The 19,976-nt window shown below is 44.9% G+C and overlaps 2 protein-coding genes across 4 annotated transcripts; both read left to right on the top strand.

Annotated features, from left to right (window-relative positions):
• Positions 1 to 267: 267 nt before the first annotated feature.
• On the top strand, positions 268 to 7,311 carry znf711 (zinc finger protein 711). 3 transcript variants are annotated; one of them, XM_071916942.2, is made up of 9 exons: positions 268 to 407; positions 1,696 to 1,778; positions 1,909 to 2,006; positions 2,189 to 3,046; positions 3,187 to 3,333; positions 3,500 to 3,682; positions 3,809 to 3,946; positions 4,079 to 4,213; positions 4,465 to 7,311. In XM_071916942.2, the coding sequence occupies exons 3-9, from the start codon at positions 1,928 to 1,930 to the stop codon at positions 5,643 to 5,645; spliced, it is 2,721 nt and encodes a 906-aa protein (XP_071773043.1). In that variant the 5' UTR covers positions 268 to 407; positions 1,696 to 1,778; positions 1,909 to 1,927; the 3' UTR covers positions 5,646 to 7,311. The 3 variants fall into 3 exon arrangements, with proteins under 3 accessions (XP_071773043.1, XP_071773045.1, XP_071773044.1); XM_071916943.2 differs by having other exon boundaries at positions 299 to 407; positions 1,699 to 1,778; XM_071916944.2 differs by lacking the exon at positions 3,809 to 3,946.
• A 3,366-nt stretch (positions 7,312 to 10,677) lies between these two features.
• Positions 10,678 to 14,217, top strand: kctd12b (potassium channel tetramerisation domain containing 12b). The gene has a single exon (XM_071916946.2). The coding sequence runs from the start codon at positions 11,348 to 11,350 to the stop codon at positions 12,200 to 12,202; it is 855 nt and encodes a 284-aa protein (XP_071773047.1). The 5' UTR covers positions 10,678 to 11,347; the 3' UTR covers positions 12,203 to 14,217.
• The last annotated feature ends 5,759 nt before the right edge of the window (positions 14,218 to 19,976 follow it).

Raw genomic sequence — 19,976 nt, forward strand, 5'->3', positions numbered from 1 at the left:
TGACAAAATGGCCTACAGGCCTCATCTGTGCACACCGACTCAGAGCGCACAGTCAGTAACCACATGAAAAGTTTTATTAAGTAACCTAATAATGTATCAATTTTGTAACTGAGAGTGTCCAATAAATAAGTTCTCATCAACAAAATGACTGTTAATGTAACTCTGCTCTCTTATGCATGACGCAAATAGTAAGGGATCAGCGGTAAACGAGGCCACGCATTGTCTGCCCCCCGCCCTCCCTCTGCTTGTCAGGAAGCAACCTGATTGGCCGAGGCCTAGCAAAGAGTGCCCGGGGATCCAAAACTGCAGGCCGCACTTAGCTTACCGTCAAAAATAAACCAAAACAATAACAGACAAAACCGAGAAGGGGGAGAATCGCCGATAGACTCGGAAGACGTCGTTATCAGGTAAAATTATTTAGAATCGATTAGAAACGTATATTGAATACGGCGCAAGGGCCCAGTCGGCCGTAGCGGGCCTCTTTCAGCCTTCTCTGAAAACAACATGGTAGATAATGCGGCACAAGCAGCTGTGGCTAGGTTAGCAAGCTAGCTAGCCAACCAGACGGTTAATGTCGCGCAAATAAGCGCGAAATGCAATGAAAACAAACTAGGGACATTTATTGAGTTGTTCCTGGTGTTGTTTATTTCACGAATACTGTATCATACGGTGGAGGGAGTGCTTAAATGCCCATACAGGATCGGTTAATTAATTTCTTATATTAGCCATTGTGCTAAACAAAATGGCGATGGGAGGAACAGCCCTAGCCTACTTGCTAGTTAGCCCCAGTGGGTGGAGGGCGGTAGCCGCCCTAGTATGCATTGCATAACGTTTGCAGTGCATTCATTGGCGGCCATAAACTCGGAGCATGTGTAGTCTGTTGCAAAGAGTCCTGGGTGCAAGACTTGTTCACTGTTTAAGTGTAACGGATAGGTAATAACAAAAGTGTGGCTGCACAAATTGTAAGCGCTTCATTCCATAATGAGGTATCCACCCTTTGAAAAATAGAGACACATACTCCGAATCATTGCAGACATGAGACTTGGGGCATTTTGGACCGTCATGTGACGACGATGCATTTCCTCCGACAAAGCAATAGTACCATTCCTCTCCCAGAAGCCACTAACTCCAGTGTCCGTGAGGTCGTTCCCCTGCACACTGAGCTTGGCAGCCCTTTGTCTCAACTGCGCTCCGGCTATCAAGCTCAACTAGCTCCAGGTGTATCTGTCTTAAGGTTGGAGCTGCCTGTAGTGCTCCCGGCAGGCAGCGGGTGGAGCCAGTGGGCAGAAAACATAACCGCCATCCACTACAATGGCATCAGACAGGGGTTTTCCGCCGTTTCCACTAAGGTCGCACCAAGGCAGTTAATATTGTGGTCGCACCAGTAATTTCCAGAACATATGATAAAATCCAAGTCATGCAAATAAAGTGAGTGCACTTTTACAGCCACGCTTTGATAAGTGGTGTGAAAAAAGCTAATATGAAGCTTACATCTAAATAACATGCCACAACAAGTGTAGGCTGTTTGTTGCAGTACTGAATGTATACAATGTTTGACAATAAATATGGTTGCATTTATGAGACTATTAGACTATTACAAACCCCAATTACCCACAGCATGCTCATTATAATTCTATGATCAGCATGCTGCATACATGCTTATTTGTACCAATTGTTTGTGTATTCCCTTGTCAGAAGGATTGTTTCCCCTGATGGAAGGAAGCACGATAAATAACCAATTGGTTTTATTCTAGAGAGTCTCGGCATCAAATGTGAAGGTATGTATTATACTTTTCGATCAGATTGGCCTAGTTGGCTTTGTCAGTTGCTGCATTCACTTTCATGTTCAGTATTGCACACAGACAGACTGAAGTAATTGCGTAACATAATGTATACTGTATTTTCCAGTCTTTTACAGAGTAAAGACATGGACCAAGGCGGCGGGGTGTTGGAGCTACACACACAGGAGCTGAAGATGCCCCATACTATGATCATGCAAGACTTTGGTAGGTGGACATGTAGGTTAGATGACTGCCATTATAGTGTAAACAGCACTTAATTTCATAGATGCAATCATAGTTTATATTTTGCTGTAGAAATAATGCCAGATGCTATTGTCATTCCATCATTTAAAGCTCTTTGTCATGCATCTCTATCTGCCTGCTCCCTTCATGTATTTTTGTTGCAGTTGCGGGAATGGGAGGCCTGGCTCACATCGATGGGGAGCACATTGTGGTGTCTGTGCCCGAAGGTATGCTTCTGTCTGACGTGATGACAGACGAGGGCATTCTGCTGGAGCATGGCCTCGAGGTGGAGGGCCTGGAGACCCAGGTGGTGGAAGGCCTGGAGACAGAGGTGGTGGAAGGTCTGGAGACCGAGGTGGTGGAGAGCTTAGAGACGGATGTGGAGGGCCTGGAGGCAGAAGTGGTTGAAGGTCTACAGACCCAAGTGGTAGAGCTTGAGGCTCAGGTTGTTGAGGGCCTAGAGGGGGAGGTGGAAGTGGAGGGTCTAGAGGCACATGTGGTAGAGGGCCTGGAAACTGAGGTAGACGTTGAGGGCCTGGAAGCTCATGTTGTTGAGGGTCTTGAGGAGGAGGTGGAGGTGGAAGGCTTGGAAGCAGAGGTTGTTGAAGGTCTAGAGGTGGATGTAGAAGGCCTACAATCTGAAGGGGTAGAGAGCCATGAAATTAATGAAGACATGGTGACCTCAGAACATAGTGTGATCATGCCTGATAATATTCTGGGGACAGAGGTCGCTATAGAGGAAGCTCTGGACGCCCATCACCACCATGTCCTGACCTCAGACCTCATCCAGGACCCAGACCACCACCATGATGATATGCCAGACCAGGTGTTTGTTGCAGAACTACTGTCTGAGCACCAGGACAACACCCTGGACCAGCAGCTTGTGTCTGAGGGAGTGATGGTTGCAGAGGCCAACTCTGAGACCATTATCCATGAGCAGCTGCCAGCTGAGACTGTCGCCCTGCAGACAGATGAGGATGATGATGCAAGAAGCAGCTCTGAGGATTACCTCATGATCTCCTGTGAGTGACACAGCTTGCTGTATGGCAGCACACCTTTGATTTATAAACACTGCTCTTGTGAAATGTAATATTTGTCATTGCTAACATACAATTTTGAATAACCAAGGCTATAAAAGGAACTTATTTTTGTGTCACTGTAGTGGATGAGGTTGGGGAGAAGCTGGACATAGGAGACACTCCCCTGGAGATCAGCACTGAGGTAATGGAAGACAAGGAAGTCAAAGAGGAGGATGGATCTGAGGTCATCAAAGTCTACATTTTCAAAGCTGAAGCAGATGACGATTTGGGCAAGTGGCTTTTAGAGTAACCAATTTCACAATCTGCTGACAATATATCATAGTACTTTTATTTCTGCAATGAAGGTAAATACTTAGAGATTTCTTCCCTGAACAAGTGTCTGTGGATCATGGCTTTGACTAAATGTTTTCTATTTTTATTTCATTCTTTTTCCAGGGGGAACAGAGGTAATAACAGAGGATGATTACCAGAATGGCCATCCTGACCTGGAGGCTGCATCTTCAGGCAGACTGGGAGTTGGCCGTGACAAGATGGTGTACATGGCAGTCAAGAACCATCCAAAAGAAGAGGAGGAGGATGATGATGACGACAGTGATGATGATGATGACGATGACATCAGTACGTACTCTTGTGAAACAATTCCCTGATCAAGCACTTTCAATTGACACTTCGTCAGCCAGGTCCCACTGAGTGGTCGTAAATCAGTAGGAGGGCGTTAAACAGATTGTCTCTGTGGCTTTATAGATGAAAGAGACATGGCTGAGCAGGTGTATATGGAGGTGGTAGTAGATCAGGAAGAGGAGGCTACAGCACAGGAAGTCCAGCTAGATGACTCCCTAAACAACAAGATGTTTGTGCCCGTGTCCTGGGCAAATTCTTATGGTAAACGTCATGGCTTGGATGTACACCACTTTTATAGCATGAAGTATCACAGAACAAGCAGGTTCTCTGAGCAGGTTTCATGATGAGAGAGGTTTTCCATTCTGTTGATTGTGAACTGATATGTCTGTACAGGCAACAGCATTGATTCAGTGAAGAATGGGACAGCCACGCCTTTTCTGCAGATCCGAGAGGGACTGGGCGCCAACCGTGCTCTCAAACCCAAGCCCAAGAAAAAGAAGAAGGGAGAAACGCGGCAGTGTCAGACTGGTATGAACAGCTGTTAACACTGGGGTTGATTTAGAAGGTTGTTTGATGATGGGAATGGCTTTAAAAGTTGTCAGTTTTTGTACTGCAGGACAGAGCAACATTGCACATACTGGTTGACCCCAAAATTTCCAATTTTTCTATTATGATTTGATAATTTTGTGAAAATCATGGGAGAATTTTACACAGTTTATAAATTGTCATTCACAGTATTATAAACTAATACATGCTATCCATTCAAACCTCTGTCCCAGCTGTCATCATTGGCCCAGATGGCATGCCTCTGACCGTCTACCCCTGCCACATCTGTGGAAAGAAGTTCCGCTCACGAGGCTTCCTCAAATGCCACATGAAGAATCACCCAGATCATCTGCTAAAGAAGAAGTACCAGTGTACAGATTGCGACTTCACCACCAACAAGAAGGTCAATTTCCACAACCACTTGGAGAGCCACAAGTTGCTGAGCCACCACAGTGAGCGGTCTCCCGAATACACAGAGTACACACGCCGCTACCATGAGTCCAGCCCCCTGGGCTCTGACAAGCTCATTGTCAAGGACCGGGAGCCCAAACTGCATCACTGCAAGTACTGTGATTATGAGACGGCCGAGCAGGGCCTGCTCAACCGTCACCTGCTCGCAGTGCACAGTAAGAACTTTGCTCACGTGTGTGTGGAATGCGCCAAAGGCTTCCGTCACCCGTCTGAGCTGAAGAAGCACATGCGGACCCACACGGGCGAGAAGCCCTACCACTGCCCGCACTGTGAGTTCCGCTGTGCAGATCAGTCCAACCTAAAGACTCACATCAAGAGTAAGCATGGCGCAGACCTGCCCTTCAAGTGCAGCCACTGCCCCCAGGCTTACGCTGATGCACGGGAGCTCCAGCGTCATATAGAGATGGTGCAAGGCCACAAGACCCACCAGTGCCCGCACTGTGAGCACAAGAGCACCAACTCCAGTGACCTGAAACGCCACATCATCTCTGTGCACACCAAGGACTTCCCCCACCAGTGTGACGTGTGTGAGAAGGGCTTTCACAGGCCCTCGGAGTTGAAGAAACACGCGGAGACACACAAGGGCAACAAGGTGCACCAGTGCAGGCATTGTAACTTCAACGCTCCCGACACCTTCACCCTGAGTCGCCACATCCTGTCCTTGCATACGAAGGACCTCCCCTTTAAGTGCAAGCGATGCCGGCGAGGCTTCCGGCAGCCCGCGGAGCTGAAGAAGCACATGAAGACACACAGTGGTAGAAAGGTTTACCAGTGCCAGTATTGCGAGTATAACAGTACGGACGCTTCTGGCTTCAAACGCCATGTCATCTCTATCCACACCAAGGACTACCCCCACCGCTGCGACTACTGCACCAAGGGCTTTAGGAGGCCTTCAGAGAAGAGCCAACACATAGCCAGGCATCACAAAGACATGTTGATGTAATGTCATCGCACACACACAAACACACACTCCTCTCTCCCGAGTAAATCTGTGTCACACATCCAGAGTAATTTTAGTCTATTAACAAAGGAATGACGGATATAAACTGTTGATGACGACGACAACGACGACATTCTAATTGACCATTCTGTGTTCTGTGGTGAAATGGGTCTAATCCCCCCCAAGGGTAATGCAAGAACGCATTTTTAGGTGGGAGTGAATTCAAAAAAGCAAGTGTATACACTTAGTGGGACAGCTGTAAATTTTGTCTTGTTTTGTTGCAGAAAAATCACATATGAACATATATTCAGGGTTTCAAATTTCTATATTTTTATACCCACTCAGCTGAAATGCTGCAAGATGATGACTGTGTCCTGTAATATAGAAAGTGGTGCTTTGTGAACGTCATGCCAGTTCTTCAGACGATGTGGAATGAGTACAGGAGAAATTTGCCTCCAGAGTATCAACTAGTATCTCTTTCCCCTTACTAACTAACCAGCTTTTACCCTGACATTTGTTTTGAATGCCATCATGTCAATTCAAGGGGCAGGGCCATTTGTGCGATCAAAAATGGTTTGGAACAATGTTTACATACATAACGCACCTTAAAAGGATATTCATAAATCTAACAGTTGTACTTCTGTACACTATGATTTTTCTCCCAAGCCTGAACACTCATGGAGTGCCATTAAAATAATCATGTATAATGTGTATTCTGTTAAAAATGTCTAAAAATTGAATCTGGGTTTTATAAATGGTCAGTTCAGCAGTGTCTAGAAAAGAAAAAAGGTGCAGTTGATATATTAGTGGAATATCCCTTTAGTGTAAACAACACGTTTCTGACAGTAATCTGCTTTTTCCCCTCTGATGGTGCAGATTATTAATCAATGTATTAATGTTATGTGAGCTTGACAGAGGGTTGACTTCAGAATGTTTGGTAACCTCTGAAGTGGTTGTATCTGACTGCCACTGGAAGATGCATTATGTGTGATGTCACCTATGACACGTATGTGCTCTCTCAGCTAACCGTTTGATTGCAATCATGCCTTACATCTGTTGGTCTTTATTCCTCAAGCACTGAACTCAGCTAATCAGAAAACAAGTGATTTTTAAGTCTCAAACATGCTGTATCAATACCATTCTCTCAGAGATTATGTATGTTTGAGTCAGTAGAAAGCACTTTAATTACCGTTTTTTTTCTTTTAATTACATGTATGGGGAGTATATATATAATATATATAGTCCCTGGATAATAAACAATTTCTGAACTTTGTGAGTGGATAAAGAGTGTTTTGAGTATTGTCTCCTAGCAGGTGGGAACGTACCATTATTCCATCAAAATTGAATTTGTCATTGAAAGTGGTGAGTGAAACCATCCGTTCTGTTTTATGGATAAGTGATTGGGTTTTGTGTTTGTTTGTGCTCACTAACATCAGTTTCCCAGACCCTAGTCCTACGTAACCGAATCCCAAGCATGGGATTACCCTTGAACTCCATGGTCGACATATTGGCATTAGTCTTAAAAGTATGCACATATGCTGTCTCCATAAAATTAATTGTGGTATATATTAAAGATCCATGCATTTCGTGTACCTTAGTCTATTTTTCTTTCAGTCTGATTGTGGATAAACTACTGGTGGGGAGGAACCAAAATAAACAATTATCTTTTTACACTTGTTTGTCCTTTTTGTCCTGCAAATAGTAATTGCCTCTAGATGGCAGCCTGTCTGTTCTCTGGTTCTCTGGTTTAGTCTTTTATCAAAATGAAGGTGCAGAACAGTTACATTGTTCCATATGTTCTCATCTTACCATTAGATTTGTTGGCCTACCTGAGGGAGCATCATACTAGAGAGTAGTAGTTTTGATATACTCCAACAGAAGCTGCTGTTCAGGCTGGAGTCTAGGTTTGCTCTGCTCTACATCAGTATTGATTCTCCAGGCTAGATAGGTTGATATCTCTCTATCTTGGGTAGAGATTCCCTTGACTAACAGCATTTTGTCAACAACTAAGGAGATATTTCCTGTACAGCATTGCAGTAGGTTGGTTCAGCAGAGGTCTGTCCATTTCAATAAGATTTCATTGAATGAGCATCTATCAGTATCACAGATTCTGAGTAAAGCTGACAATGACTGCACAATGCGTGCTATTTGTAGCCCTTAAACCACTTCTTGTCTAACCTTTTGTGGCAGAGAGAGCGGGCATTTTATTTGTTTCAAGAAAAAGCAATGTGCTTTTAAACAGCTTTAATTCAGCAACATTTGTTGATAAGAAATGTAATGGACGGATATACAGTTGGCCGATGTATGTGTTCTGAAGTTCCCATGGACAAACCGGCTTGAAGGCCTAAAGTGCGTGGCGCCTCCTGCTGGTGCTGAGAAACAAACCTCTTCACTTATCAAAAGGAGAATCGACTTCAATTAATTTCTTTACAGAGTATGAATGAGCTGATGACGTAGAAATATCACACTGCTTTCATCCCGGGTTCCTGGATTCCTCCTTGGATTACCTTCAATCAGTCAATCAGTTGTGCAGCTGCAGATCTGTCAATGTCACTGCTGTGAACTCTTGACTCAGTTTCATATTCATCGAAAAAAGAAAATTCACAACTGCATCTTCTGCCTCGACCGAGACCCACAAAGGATGTGGCACACTAGTAGAGAAATCTAACCATATGTGTTAAAGAGATGTATTGAAGACATGCCTTGCTTTACATTCTCTGTCTCCTGTCACAGAAGATGTATGATGCCTCATGCTGGGGGAAATGAAGCTGTGCAGATGAGTTCACATGGGCATCTCAAACACCTGAGAAAATAGATGCAACAGCCTGTCCGTTTTTGTTGCCTCCACAGAATATCTCCCATAAATCACTTACTGGTGCAGCTGTCAGCAAAACCGCTGAGGACAAGGAGATCAATATGCAGACACATCCATGAAATCCTCTCTAAGTAACCCTTCTTTCTCACTGTATTATCCAGCAGGAGTTCAGTATGAGTAGCATGTCAGGTTGTTTTTTTCTGCATACAGGCAGAATTATTAACAGTGACTGCACAACGGCAGCAGCCTAAATACATTTTCTCATTTCCTGTCTGTGTATGCCGATCTTCTATCTATATCTCCCATGGGTTACAAGCTTGTTCCGCCCTTTTTGCATCAGTGGAGCTTCAAACACACAGAGAGACACTCACTCACACACAGACAGACTGACAGACAGACATACACACGCAGAAACATGCATACACACGCACACAGGCACAGGCACACACACCACACACTTAATAGCCTCTGAGGAGCCATCACTGTGATGAGAATTGACAGACATACACAGATAATCCGGCCTTTGCAGAAGGTCAAACTAATTTACTTGATGTAGTCATTTTTGTCCATATTTCTGAGGATCAATGGGCTCTGGCCTGGATGTGATTAGAATAATGAAACTGCCATCGAAAATCCAGGGTCAGATGCTAATGTTGTGCAAGGATTTTGAGCCTGCCTACAGTCAGTGAATGAAAAGGTGATGATCCAAACACAAATACCACAGTAAATATGAGGGGGGGGGGGGGGGGGGGGGAGTGTTGCATGGTTCTTCAGTCACTGGCAAGTTGATAAGCATTCCAAACATTTAGCCTGCCAGATATGGTGCTGCTTCAGAGCATATTTTTGGGAGATTTTGTTTTGGACTACTTGGGATTCTGTGTGTACAAGAACATATTGCTCTTGCATATTTCAGTTAAGGGAATAACAAATGGAGCTGGGACTGTGTCATCAACTCATTTCACTGGCAGACAGTTACACTCCTCTGTTATCTCCAGATCCTGTGGTGGCCCACATAGCCAGTGTAGGCAGATCCAGATTGTCGGCGACAGGGCTAGTACTGGTGCCAACTGGAGACCATGGGCCCCTCAGGGAAATCAGGGCCAGATTGCTTGGAGCCAGGCAGAATGGGGCTGCTGATTAGTCAGAGAAAGGTGTGTTGACCACACATGATGAAGAGAAAGAGAGAGAGAGAGTGAGAGAGAGAGAGAGAGAGAGAGAGAGAGAGAGAGAGAGAGAGAGAGAGAGAGAGAGAGATACCAAGCAGCCTGTTGACTATGACAGGTCTCTCTGACTCACCCATGCTGCCTACCAGTGCGCTGTTGGCACAGTTCTGTTTACACTCTTTGTGTGTTTCTGCATTGTGTCATATGATGCACCTCAATCCCAACAATGGTTTTTCAAAGCACTGCATTAAAAGTGGATTATTTTAACTCAGGATTTACTGAAGAATTACACATTGGGACTGTACCATATTGAAATGCCAATGAGAAATACCAGTTTAGAATATTTAATAATGACATATCCATGTGTACCCATATGGCATGAAATAACTCTCTCCATCTTTATCATTAAGACTTGATTTTTCAAAGAGAAAGCATTTCCTTTTGAGCATTCACTAGATGTCACTGTTATCCCATCATACATAGACACATTATTGTAAGCGCCCCATAAATAAATGCATATTCTACATACCACCAGGAGTGCTTGAGGGGGTTTCAATTGGTCTCCGGCAAAATGAGAAGCAGTATAATTTTCTTTTTATTTCACTCCATGGAAGTTGGAAGAGGAAAATGTGCAAGAATATGGCTGTTTGGATTATAGGTTTTCAGTGTAACCTTCCCACACAAAGTAGCTTATAGACCGTTATAAAATGAAAAAATCATAGGCTACAGCGAAAAACTTCTCAGGCGTGGTACTTTAGGACAATCTTATCAAATAGGGTCCGAGGTCTAATAGGTGCTTGGCCAATATTTGGGGGTCCGTGGCGTTAAAAGAAAAGTTTAGGAAACCTTGTCACACATTATTATCCTCAGTCAATTAAGCAGATAAATTACCTGCCTATTAATCCGCAGTCAAATGATAGCCGAGGCCGAGATATGTTGACCTGCATCACAGCCCAGACACGTCATCTGCAGGTAGGTGTGGTTAACGGGGATGAATAATACTGTAGTCGCCGTTACGTTGCAGCAGAGTTACAGTCTGACACGAGAGAGGAGCAGAAGGGTTGGACGGCTGACCACCTCGTTTCATTTTGGGGCCAGTGATGGAAAAGCTGACCATCTTCTTGATCAGTGCTCTTACCGCTCATTACATCTGGGAAATCTGCTTCTCCATGTGGCTTTTTACTAAGGAGACACCTATAGGAACTACCTACTATGGATTGCCTGATTGAAGTTGGGCCACCTGATCCTGTTTGCGCCAAGACAACCGACCACAGTTAGAGAAATAAGTCGTTATGGACAGTTGTGTAGTCCCTGCATTTCCAGCTAGGAGAATTGCGATTTTGGTGTCAATAGCAGATTTTCATTTTCAGGATATCACGTCTGTGTACGCGTAAAGGACATGGACATAACGGCTCCGTCCTCTGCTGTCTGAGGTTCAGCGCTATGTTTTAGTCACTATGGTAAAAACCTGTAGTTAGAGTAGATGCTATTTGTGCGACTGCTTCGTATCCGCTGGCTTTGATGTGAACGTAGTGGCGAGCTTTTTATCGCGCGCGTAAGGAATTGTGCGCTGCAGTTTAGACGCTCCGTTATCCGCTCATCACTGCATCAGGACCTGCAAGCTGTATAACTGACAACAGGCCTCACTGACCGCTGCGAAACGGTTTCATATTGTTTCAAGTCGTGCAATTTGAACTGAAACTTCTTTAAACTACAACCCAGCTGACATGGCTTTACCGGATAGTGGCATAGCCGGGGAGGAGGTAACCTTCCCAGAGATTATAGAGCTCAACGTTGGCGGCCAGGTGTACATCACCCGCTATTCTACCCTTACAAGCGTTCCAGACTCCCTGCTGTGGGAGATGTTCAGTCGAAAGTCCACCAAAGGACTGGCCCGGGACACCAAGGGACGGTTCTTTGTGGACCGTGACGGCTTCCTGTTCCGTTACATCCTGGACTACATGCGCGACCAGCAGCTGGTTCTGCCAGACCATTTCCCCGAGCGCGGGCGCCTGCAGCGGGAGGCCGAGTTCTTCAACCTGCCCGAGCTCGTGAAGCTGCTCGCGCCCAAAATCAGCAAGCAGAACTCCCTGGGCGACGAGGGATGTCAGAGCGACCCGGAGGACTCGTCACCTGGGATTGACACCGCCCGCAACCTCGGCTCCCTGGGCGCCGCCGCCGCCGCCGCCTGTGCCAGTCTGGTGCCCGGCGCTGTGGACGGCAAGCGGTCCGGGTTTATCACAATTGGCTACCGAGGCTCGTACACCCTGGGCCGTGACAGCCAGACCGACGCCAAATTCCGGCGGGTGGCACGGATCATGGTGTGCGGGAAGACCTCCCTGGCCAAAGAGGTGTTTGGGGAGACGCTGAACGAGAGCCGCGACCCGGACCGCCCACCGGAGCGCTACACGTCCCGCTACTATCTCAAGTTCACCTTCCTGGAGCAGGCGTTTGACAAGCTGGCCGATGCGGGCTTTCACATGGTGGCCTGTAACTCCACGGGAACCTGCGCCTTTGCCCACGAGCAGACGGACGACAAGATCTGGACCAGCTACACTGAATATGTGTTCTACCGTGAGTGAGACTATACCGGCTTTGTCCCCCTCTGGCCCCCCTCCAACCCGACTCCAAGTGCCCCCCCACCCCCAGCCTCCAGCCGTCCCGTCTCTTTTCTCTCTGATGACTCCTGCACCACTAGATGTAGTTCATCTACCCCTCCATCTCTCTCTCCAGCCTCCAGCTTTTATCCTATGAACAAATACCCACCAGCTGCTCTGACTCTTCGTACCTCATCTGCAGGTTGAATCTACAGCCCCTGACCCCCCCCTCACCCCCCACCCTCCATCCTCAGGTCCAGCTTCTGCCCCAGCCTAAAAGCCCCAGCTCCACCTACTTGTAGCCCCAGACCCGATCCAGCTCCCTTGACCACAGCAACCCCACAGCCTTTCCTACGGAGACTGATACCTTCTATGTACTTTTTCCCCCTTTGTATATTGCATCTGCCTTGGTGAAGCACAATACTCTATCTAAGAGCTAATTTTGTTAAATTGAACCCAGTGTGTCTATATGACTGTATAGTCATAAGGGCCTAATAGAAAAGGGCTTCAAAGAGCGCCCGTGATGTACAGTGCTGTACTTTGCCTCTGCTTACTCAAGCAGATCAGACTCTCTCCTGCTCCTCTGAACTAAATTACCAAATAATTGGACATCTTATCAGCCTTGAGGGATGTGAGCAGCCCAGCACAAGAAAGAAGTGTTACACGAAAATCTAATTTCCTTCAGTTTTTATTAAACGTGTCCTGCACCATGAGGTTGGGAACATGCCATAGTTTTCCTGTTCAATTGTTGTCTTGAATGATGGTTTAGTTGAGCCTCTGCTCGTAAAGATAATATAACCACACGGACAAGAAAAGCACATTGAACGTTATTATGAAAGGAAAAGACTGGCGTGGACAGCTTATAGGACAATCCAGTTGTAGGTGTATGGAATTTCCTGTTCAGAAAATGCTGGCTCTGTGTCAAGCTAGCAAGCAACAGGCTTTGATGAGAGCGGAGGATGCTCAAATATTAAGTGGTCTTGTTGACTGGAAGAAAAAAAAAAGGTTGCTAGAGATGCCAGATGAAGTGTGTGTATTGATTGTGCAGTGGAGTTTTCAGTATTTCAATCACCCACGCTGGGAGGGCAGAGGAGATGGAAGGTGTTACATCACTCACAGCCCACTGCCCTCTCTCCTTTGCTCATTGTGCTTCTTTAGCATTTCTTTGCTCAATTACACATATAAGAGCATTTCTACAGTGAAGCGCTTCTTTGGAAAGGCCCGCACCATGCCTACGCGGCTCATGCCCTTTCTAAAAACTGTGATTGCCGTCGTAGGGGATGATTTTTTGAGTGTTTTGTAAACAATAATGTTATTCTTAATACTCAGTTCAGTATTACAGTTCAAGCTGTTGCATATTTGATGATCGCTCTCACTTACTGTAAGTGAATACCCATGAGAAAGGGTAGGATTACGCTTTAGCCAGCCAAAGCCCAATGTTTTCTCACCACTGTAGCAAGGGCATTGTGAGGGCAGTTTGTAGTGACCGGGTATAACATCAGTAATAAAGGAGTGAGTAAAGATAGAGGGTCATTTTCAGATATAGCCTCAGGACAGGTCTGCACATCATATACCTCAGATTAAAACACACAAACTGATGGCACTCAAATCCAACAGACGATTTTAAATCCAACTGATGAAATTGAAATGCAGACGCAGATAGGGAAAAATATAAAATTTGTAGATGCTGTCATAATGTTAGGGAGAAGAATATAGATTCAATATAAAGTGAACTTTGAGAAACAGCCGGTGAGGTCGCATCGCGTAGGATTTCACTTGAGCTAAGGTGTCAGGTCATAGTTTTTGGCACAACTTTTGACAGTGACAATAAATGTGTTGTGTAATGTCTAGAATGGGGCAGTGTACTGTTTCAGTGTGATGGAGTGCTGCTGACACCTGCGCCAATATGTTAGGCCTGCTGCAGACATAGACAACACTGAAATTCAAAAGTGTTCAGCAAAAAGCAAACTGATGTGTCAAATAAAAGATGTTTCTTTCTATTTTGTTTGTATTCTCCATTCATAACAATTGCTTGTCAATATACAATGGCATTCAGCAATTCTAAATAAAGAACACGGTGTCCGCCCACATGATATTATACAATTTTAATGAACAGTGACTGTAAAACTCTTTCACAAGTAAACCATTTAAAATTTCCATCATCCCATTTTCCATGGAGATAGATCCATAAAGGGAAATGTCCTTGAACATAAACTGTACTTCATACTAAATGATCAGGACTCTACCCTCGGGCAGCCTCTCTCTCTCCCTCATCCTCCCATCTGCTTTTCCGGCTCTTTCACATTTCTCCTTCTCTCTTTTTTTTTTTTTTTTTCTCAGCTGGATCTTGTATTGAACGGTTGACCAGAGAAGAGAGCCAGAATAGAAATGAGGACACGTATAGATAACAGGCTCTGTCAAAGTAGATTACAAAACCCTTATGTTGTTGCCAATAATCTTCCTAATTGGTCCTAACAGTAAAAATCTAGAGGCAGATTGGGCGTAATATCCAGGACTGTGAAGTAGTTGTTAAGGCTTCAAGCAGAGCACCGATTTCTGAGAGATAAGAAATGGCTGCTGTCTGTAGTCAAGAGAAAGGATATTTCTCACTGAACACACACACACAGACAGCAAAGTGGGCATTATTTATACAGAACAGCAATCAAACTGATGCTTATGTAGGTGAATCAGATCGGTGCCATATATCTTTTTTTGTATCTCGAGAGATCATGAGATATTAATTAGCATAGACTATGAGCTCTAAGCTGATCTCAACCTGGCCTAGATAAAAAAAAAAGGATAGTTTTTCAGCTTGTTAAAATCTCTTAAAATATTTACGTGTCTCCGTTCTGTTTAAAATAGAATATTATTTTGTTGCTGTCTGGAATGTATGACAAATCCTCAGAGAACAGGACAACAGAGTGCCTGCAGTGCCTCTCCAACCAATCCCACCCCAAACAAACACAGCGAGGGGAGGATGGGAGGATCGCAGGCAGCGTTCCTCCCATGTCGGCGTCCACCGACGCAGCCATTAGCACAGACATGGAGAGACACGCCTCAAGTGGGGAATTTCAGATGCCAGTGTCTGTACCGCTCTCCATCCATACCTCCATGGGTTGCCTCGAGACTCAACATTCAACAGTAGATGTGTGAGAAGCATTGACGCCCATAAATAAAACAGTAGCGGCAAAGGCCAGGTTGTGAAAAGATGCTACTTGGAATTTCCTAATGCTCTGTTGTGAAACTTGTGGCTGAAAAAAGTGTAGCATGCCTGCTTATGTGCCATACAGGAAGCAGGTTCCTATTGTGTCACCATAGTGGTATGCCTGTTCTAACCAGAGTGTCACAATAAAGATATTTTACCATGAAGTTTGCCTCTCTGTCTCTTGGGGGAAAAAAAGCCAGGATCAAATTCAATTTGCGTGTATAGCAGACAATGTACACACACACTCACACACACACACAGAGGGCAAAAATCAATCAGCGTAATTGAAAAACGGACTGACTTAATTAATTCTTTTATTTCATTTTTTATGTTGTTTTCCCTTATCATTTCGCATTTTATCTGCACTTCTAACAAAAGGTATAAAGTTAACATATTTTCCCCTTGAGCTTTTGCAATTCATAATTGAACTGCTGCCATAAAAGAGCGAGGCGGTGGAGGAATGTGTGTCCTGAGAGTACAAGACTGTTTTTTCCATAACTGCTAGAGCGCTTTACCTTGAGGCAGTGATTTGACCCATGTTTACTGCGTGTGGAGCCAGTGTCACAGCAGGCTGCTCTATATGGCGACATGCCTCGGCCAGTCAGCTTGCCTTTCTTAGAATGATCCCCTTGTCTAGGTCAGTGATTCCCCTGTGAGGAGGAGAAGGGAAGAGACAGGAGAGCAGGAACAGATCTACGTCATAGGAAAAGGGATTGGAAATGGAAAGAGAAAGGGATGGGGCAAAGAGGCAGAGAGCGATGATGGACAGATGGCTGGTGGAAGTGAGATGAGACTGGGAGAGTATTTAACCAACAAGGTTTTGGTGTTTAATCTCTTCCTGAGCGACTCGAGCATGAAGTGTCCTGTGCTGTTTGGTGAGCTGCTGCATCGTCCTGATAAAAAAAAAAAAAACCTTCCCTGAGCTGTGCTATGTTGTATTCCTATGTGTGAGATTCTGTTACACCGGACAAATATTGATCCACAAGATTACTCATCATGATTATGATTAATATTGGTCCATATGGGTACATCAACAGAGAGGGGGGGAAAGTGACATTTTCCATCCAAAAAATTTTTTATTTTCTTGAGTGCATGTGCGTGTAAGTGTGTTTGTGTGTGTGTGTGTGTGTGTGTGTGTGTGTGTGTGTGTGGGTGTGTGGGTGTGTGGCTGTGTGTGTGAGAGCATACATGTGTGTTTATTGCATAGCTGTGGGGCATGAACTTCATTGCTATGTTGTACATCCATCGGTAATAACCTTATCCTTATAAGAGCATACCTTTAAATGGACTACAACCAATCCAGGTTTCCTGACCGAGTATACGTATATATATATATATATATATATATATATATATATATATGTACATATATTTAAAAAATACTCTTTTATGAATAGACATCTGTGTTGGAGTGACAACACAGAGCTCCACAATGAGTCACTTTCTCACCATTTTCTCAAGTGGGCTATCGGACATTGTATGGCAGTGTCTCTGTTTCTGTTCATTCTCAGCTGCAATCATCTGTGGCTCTGTGCTTGTTTACATGACCAGTCTTTTCAGTGCTGTGTCTACTTTTGGATCAGTGTGCTACATTACAGTGTGTTTACCACTGTGTTTTGGTTCTGTTTTTGCACTTGTGCGTGTTTGGAAGACAGGTTTGAGGGGTGTAAGGTTTGTGTGTGTGTGTGTGTGTGTGTGTGTGTGTGTGTGTGTGATTGGGGCCTCTGCCTTGGGTCAGCACTGGCTGGTATGGGACCACGCAGGGGTAATGAACCAGGTGCACTCCTGGGCTCGCTAATGTGCTGAGCTGGCAGTTGTAGTCTCTAAAGGCATGCCCACACACACACACACAGAGGGAGTGAAGTTGCTAGGAGGAGATCTGCAACAACCGCCTGGAATTCCCCAAGTGGAAAAGCCTGAGTGGATGGGGACAACATGTGAGGCTGATGATGATACTTGGGGCTGTGAGGTTTCAGATCTAATTGGCTGGCTTCTGTTCTCTGTTCTTCACGATCAGTTAAAAATGCATTAGCAAGCAAACAAGCCATTTGCCTCTCCCAACCTCGCCTGGCAGCAATAACCAGGAGAAGTCCACGCTAATAAAGAGAAGCATCATGGCTCCTAATTACCTGGGAGCAGTGTCAGCCAACAGAGGGTGTATGGACTGGAGAGGAGGAGAGCAGGGAGCAGCCTGAGGCCCCGAGGCCCGCTGAAAGGACTGTTGCCGCTGCTTCCTCCATCAATGTGTGTTACATGTATGTAAGGGACGGGGGTGTATGCATGTGCATGTAAACTGAGAGCCTGCATGCTTTTGTGCTTTTGTTTATATGTAAGTGAGTGGGTATTTGTCTATCTGTCTGTGATGAACACCGTTCGCCCACGCTGGCATGTCAGCCCACATGCACAGAGTACAGTAGCGCTGGCTCGGGGCGTCTTTGTCGCATTGTGCGTTGGGTTATTTATAGTGAGCCAGGCATTGAGCCAGATGTGTACCTTTACCGCGCTGCTCTATCCTCCAGCGTGGGCACGCACGCTCTGCTGCTCCTCCTCCCCACACACATCTCCGACGAGAGCAGCTGTCACAAAACATATTGGCCCCCAAACACCAGGGGGACTCCGTCATGCAAGGTCAGGGGGGGCATTCATACCCAGCGGGACAAGAGGAGAAGTTAATGTGAGACAAGATCGAGTGGCCGAAAGAGAGTGGATGAGGTCACAGTGATGTACAGTATCTCTTGCCTTTCTTATCTCTCTCTACTTGCTCTTTCTCTGTCTTTGTCTTTCGCTCTCTCTCTCTCTCTCTCTCTCTCTCTTTACCTCTCTGCCTTTACAATTGCTTTGTTTCTTTTCCCTTAAGCTCTCAGGCAGAGGGAGAAGAATTGACAGCCAAAGTGGTAAGGGATGTATGAAAACACAAAGCTGAAGTAGGATGGGAATGAGGGAGCAGAAAGCATGAAATTAGTTGAAGGGAGTGTGTCGAAATGTCAGGAGCGAGTTGTAGGATAGAGGGCAAAAGTCACTGAAAGGATAACTGGAGTGGCTAAGTTCCTTGCTAAATATGGATAACAGGAGGGAGGCAGGAGTAGGTTACAAGGAAAGGAGGGGAGAGTGGTTGAGGACAGGACAGCCATGTGTCTGTTGTTCTATTCTGGTTGACCTTCTTCTGTTAGACTTAGTTGAAGGTGACATCACCATTTCATCAGATTATATATCCTTAAGTAAGTAAGTCTCAAGACAGTAAATAACTTGCATCTAATGGTGAGAGTTACTTTCGTGATTTCAAATGGAAGATATCTCATTTTGGAAATGCTTCATATCTAGTTGTCATCTAGTTATGACAAAACAACATTGCATTCCATGAAATGTTATAGTAATCACACTACCAGTCAAAAGTTTGGACACACCTGATTAAATGTACTATGTTTTTCATTGTCTTAAAGCCATTTTGATCTAAAGGCTTATGCTTAAATGCTTGAAAATTTAAATAGTGAACTTGATGCCTATGTATGAATTTCTGGCTTTGCTTTTCCATCAAGGCAAAGGGTAGAAGATAGTTTTGATTTGTTTAACACTTTTTTGGTCACTGCATAATTCCATTTGTGTTATTTCATAGTTTTAATGTCTTTACTATTATTTTAAACTGTGAAAAATTTTAAAATATAAAGAAAAATGCATGTGTCCAAACTTTTGACTGGTAGTGTATTTGTTATAATGGTGTTGAACAGTTGGAACTGTTATGCAACATGCTCACAATAATCAGCTTTGTTACAGCAATGTGTGCTGACCTGGGCATGTGAATGAACTCTGAGCAATTATTATGTCTCTGCTGCTGCCAGGTTTGTGAGTGTGAGCAGTGAGTTGTAAATAGTGTCTGTCAGTGCTGTTGTTGTCAGGACTGGGATTCACCTTGGCCATCTGGAGACCAGCGCTTTAATCCCCCCCTCTAATTATCAGTAATCTGAACAGCCAAGCCTGACCTCAGTGTCCCAACCATGGGCACTGAGTGTCCTGGCTAGGACAGGGGAGAGGAGGGGGGCGGCAGGGGACTGTGTACCCTGGAGGCGCCGAGGGATGCTAGGATGGGTGCTTTAGAGTGCTTTGGTAGGCTGGTAAGGGATGTGGGTGCCAGGCAAGACGTTAAGGTGTTTAAAGCGAGGGAACTTGGCAGGAGGAAGCAGGTGGAGCATGAGAAGCATTGGAGCATTTATATCAGGTCTAGGTCTTAATAAGCAATGTGAGTCTGCAGAAATCAAATTCATAGAACAGCTTTCTCCAAATGGATGAGGAAAAATGTATCTTATCTTTGGGTTAATCATTGATTATTGGCTTTCAGGTTAATTTAAAATGTGATTTTTTTTCAATGATACTGTACCTCCCTCTCTACCTCTTTCTCTCTCTCCCCCCTCTCTCTCTGTCCATATTACTTGACAGCAACTTTCAATTCTTTTCCTGTCTATCTCATCCATTTCCTCTACGTTATGAAGATTGACACATTTATAATTGCTCAGAGACTTGTCAGTGCACTCCAGTGAGTTCGATACGGGAGACAGTGCT

Source organism: Centroberyx gerrardi, chromosome 16 (genome assembly GCF_048128805.1).
Source record: "Centroberyx gerrardi isolate f3 chromosome 16, fCenGer3.hap1.cur.20231027, whole genome shotgun sequence".
NCBI lineage: Eukaryota > Metazoa > Chordata > Actinopteri > Beryciformes > Berycidae > Centroberyx > Centroberyx gerrardi.

What these genes read in the sequence shown, in the direction of transcription:
- znf711 (XM_071916942.2), top strand. Translation starts at nt 1,928, where the DNA reads ATGGACCAAGGCGGCGGGGTGTTGGAGCTACACACACAGGAGCTGAAG. An exon ending in GGATTACCTCATGATCTCCT is followed by an intron (nt 3,047 to 3,186) that starts GTGAGTGACACA and finishes GTGTCACTGTAG; the next exon opens with TGGATGAGGTTGGGGAGAAG. An exon ending in GTCCTGGGCAAATTCTTATG is followed by an intron (nt 3,947 to 4,078) that starts GTAAACGTCATG and finishes ATGTCTGTACAG; the next exon opens with GCAACAGCATTGATTCAGTG.
- kctd12b (XM_071916946.2), top strand. Translation starts at nt 11,348, where the DNA reads ATGGCTTTACCGGATAGTGGCATAGCCGGGGAGGAGGTAACCTTCCCA.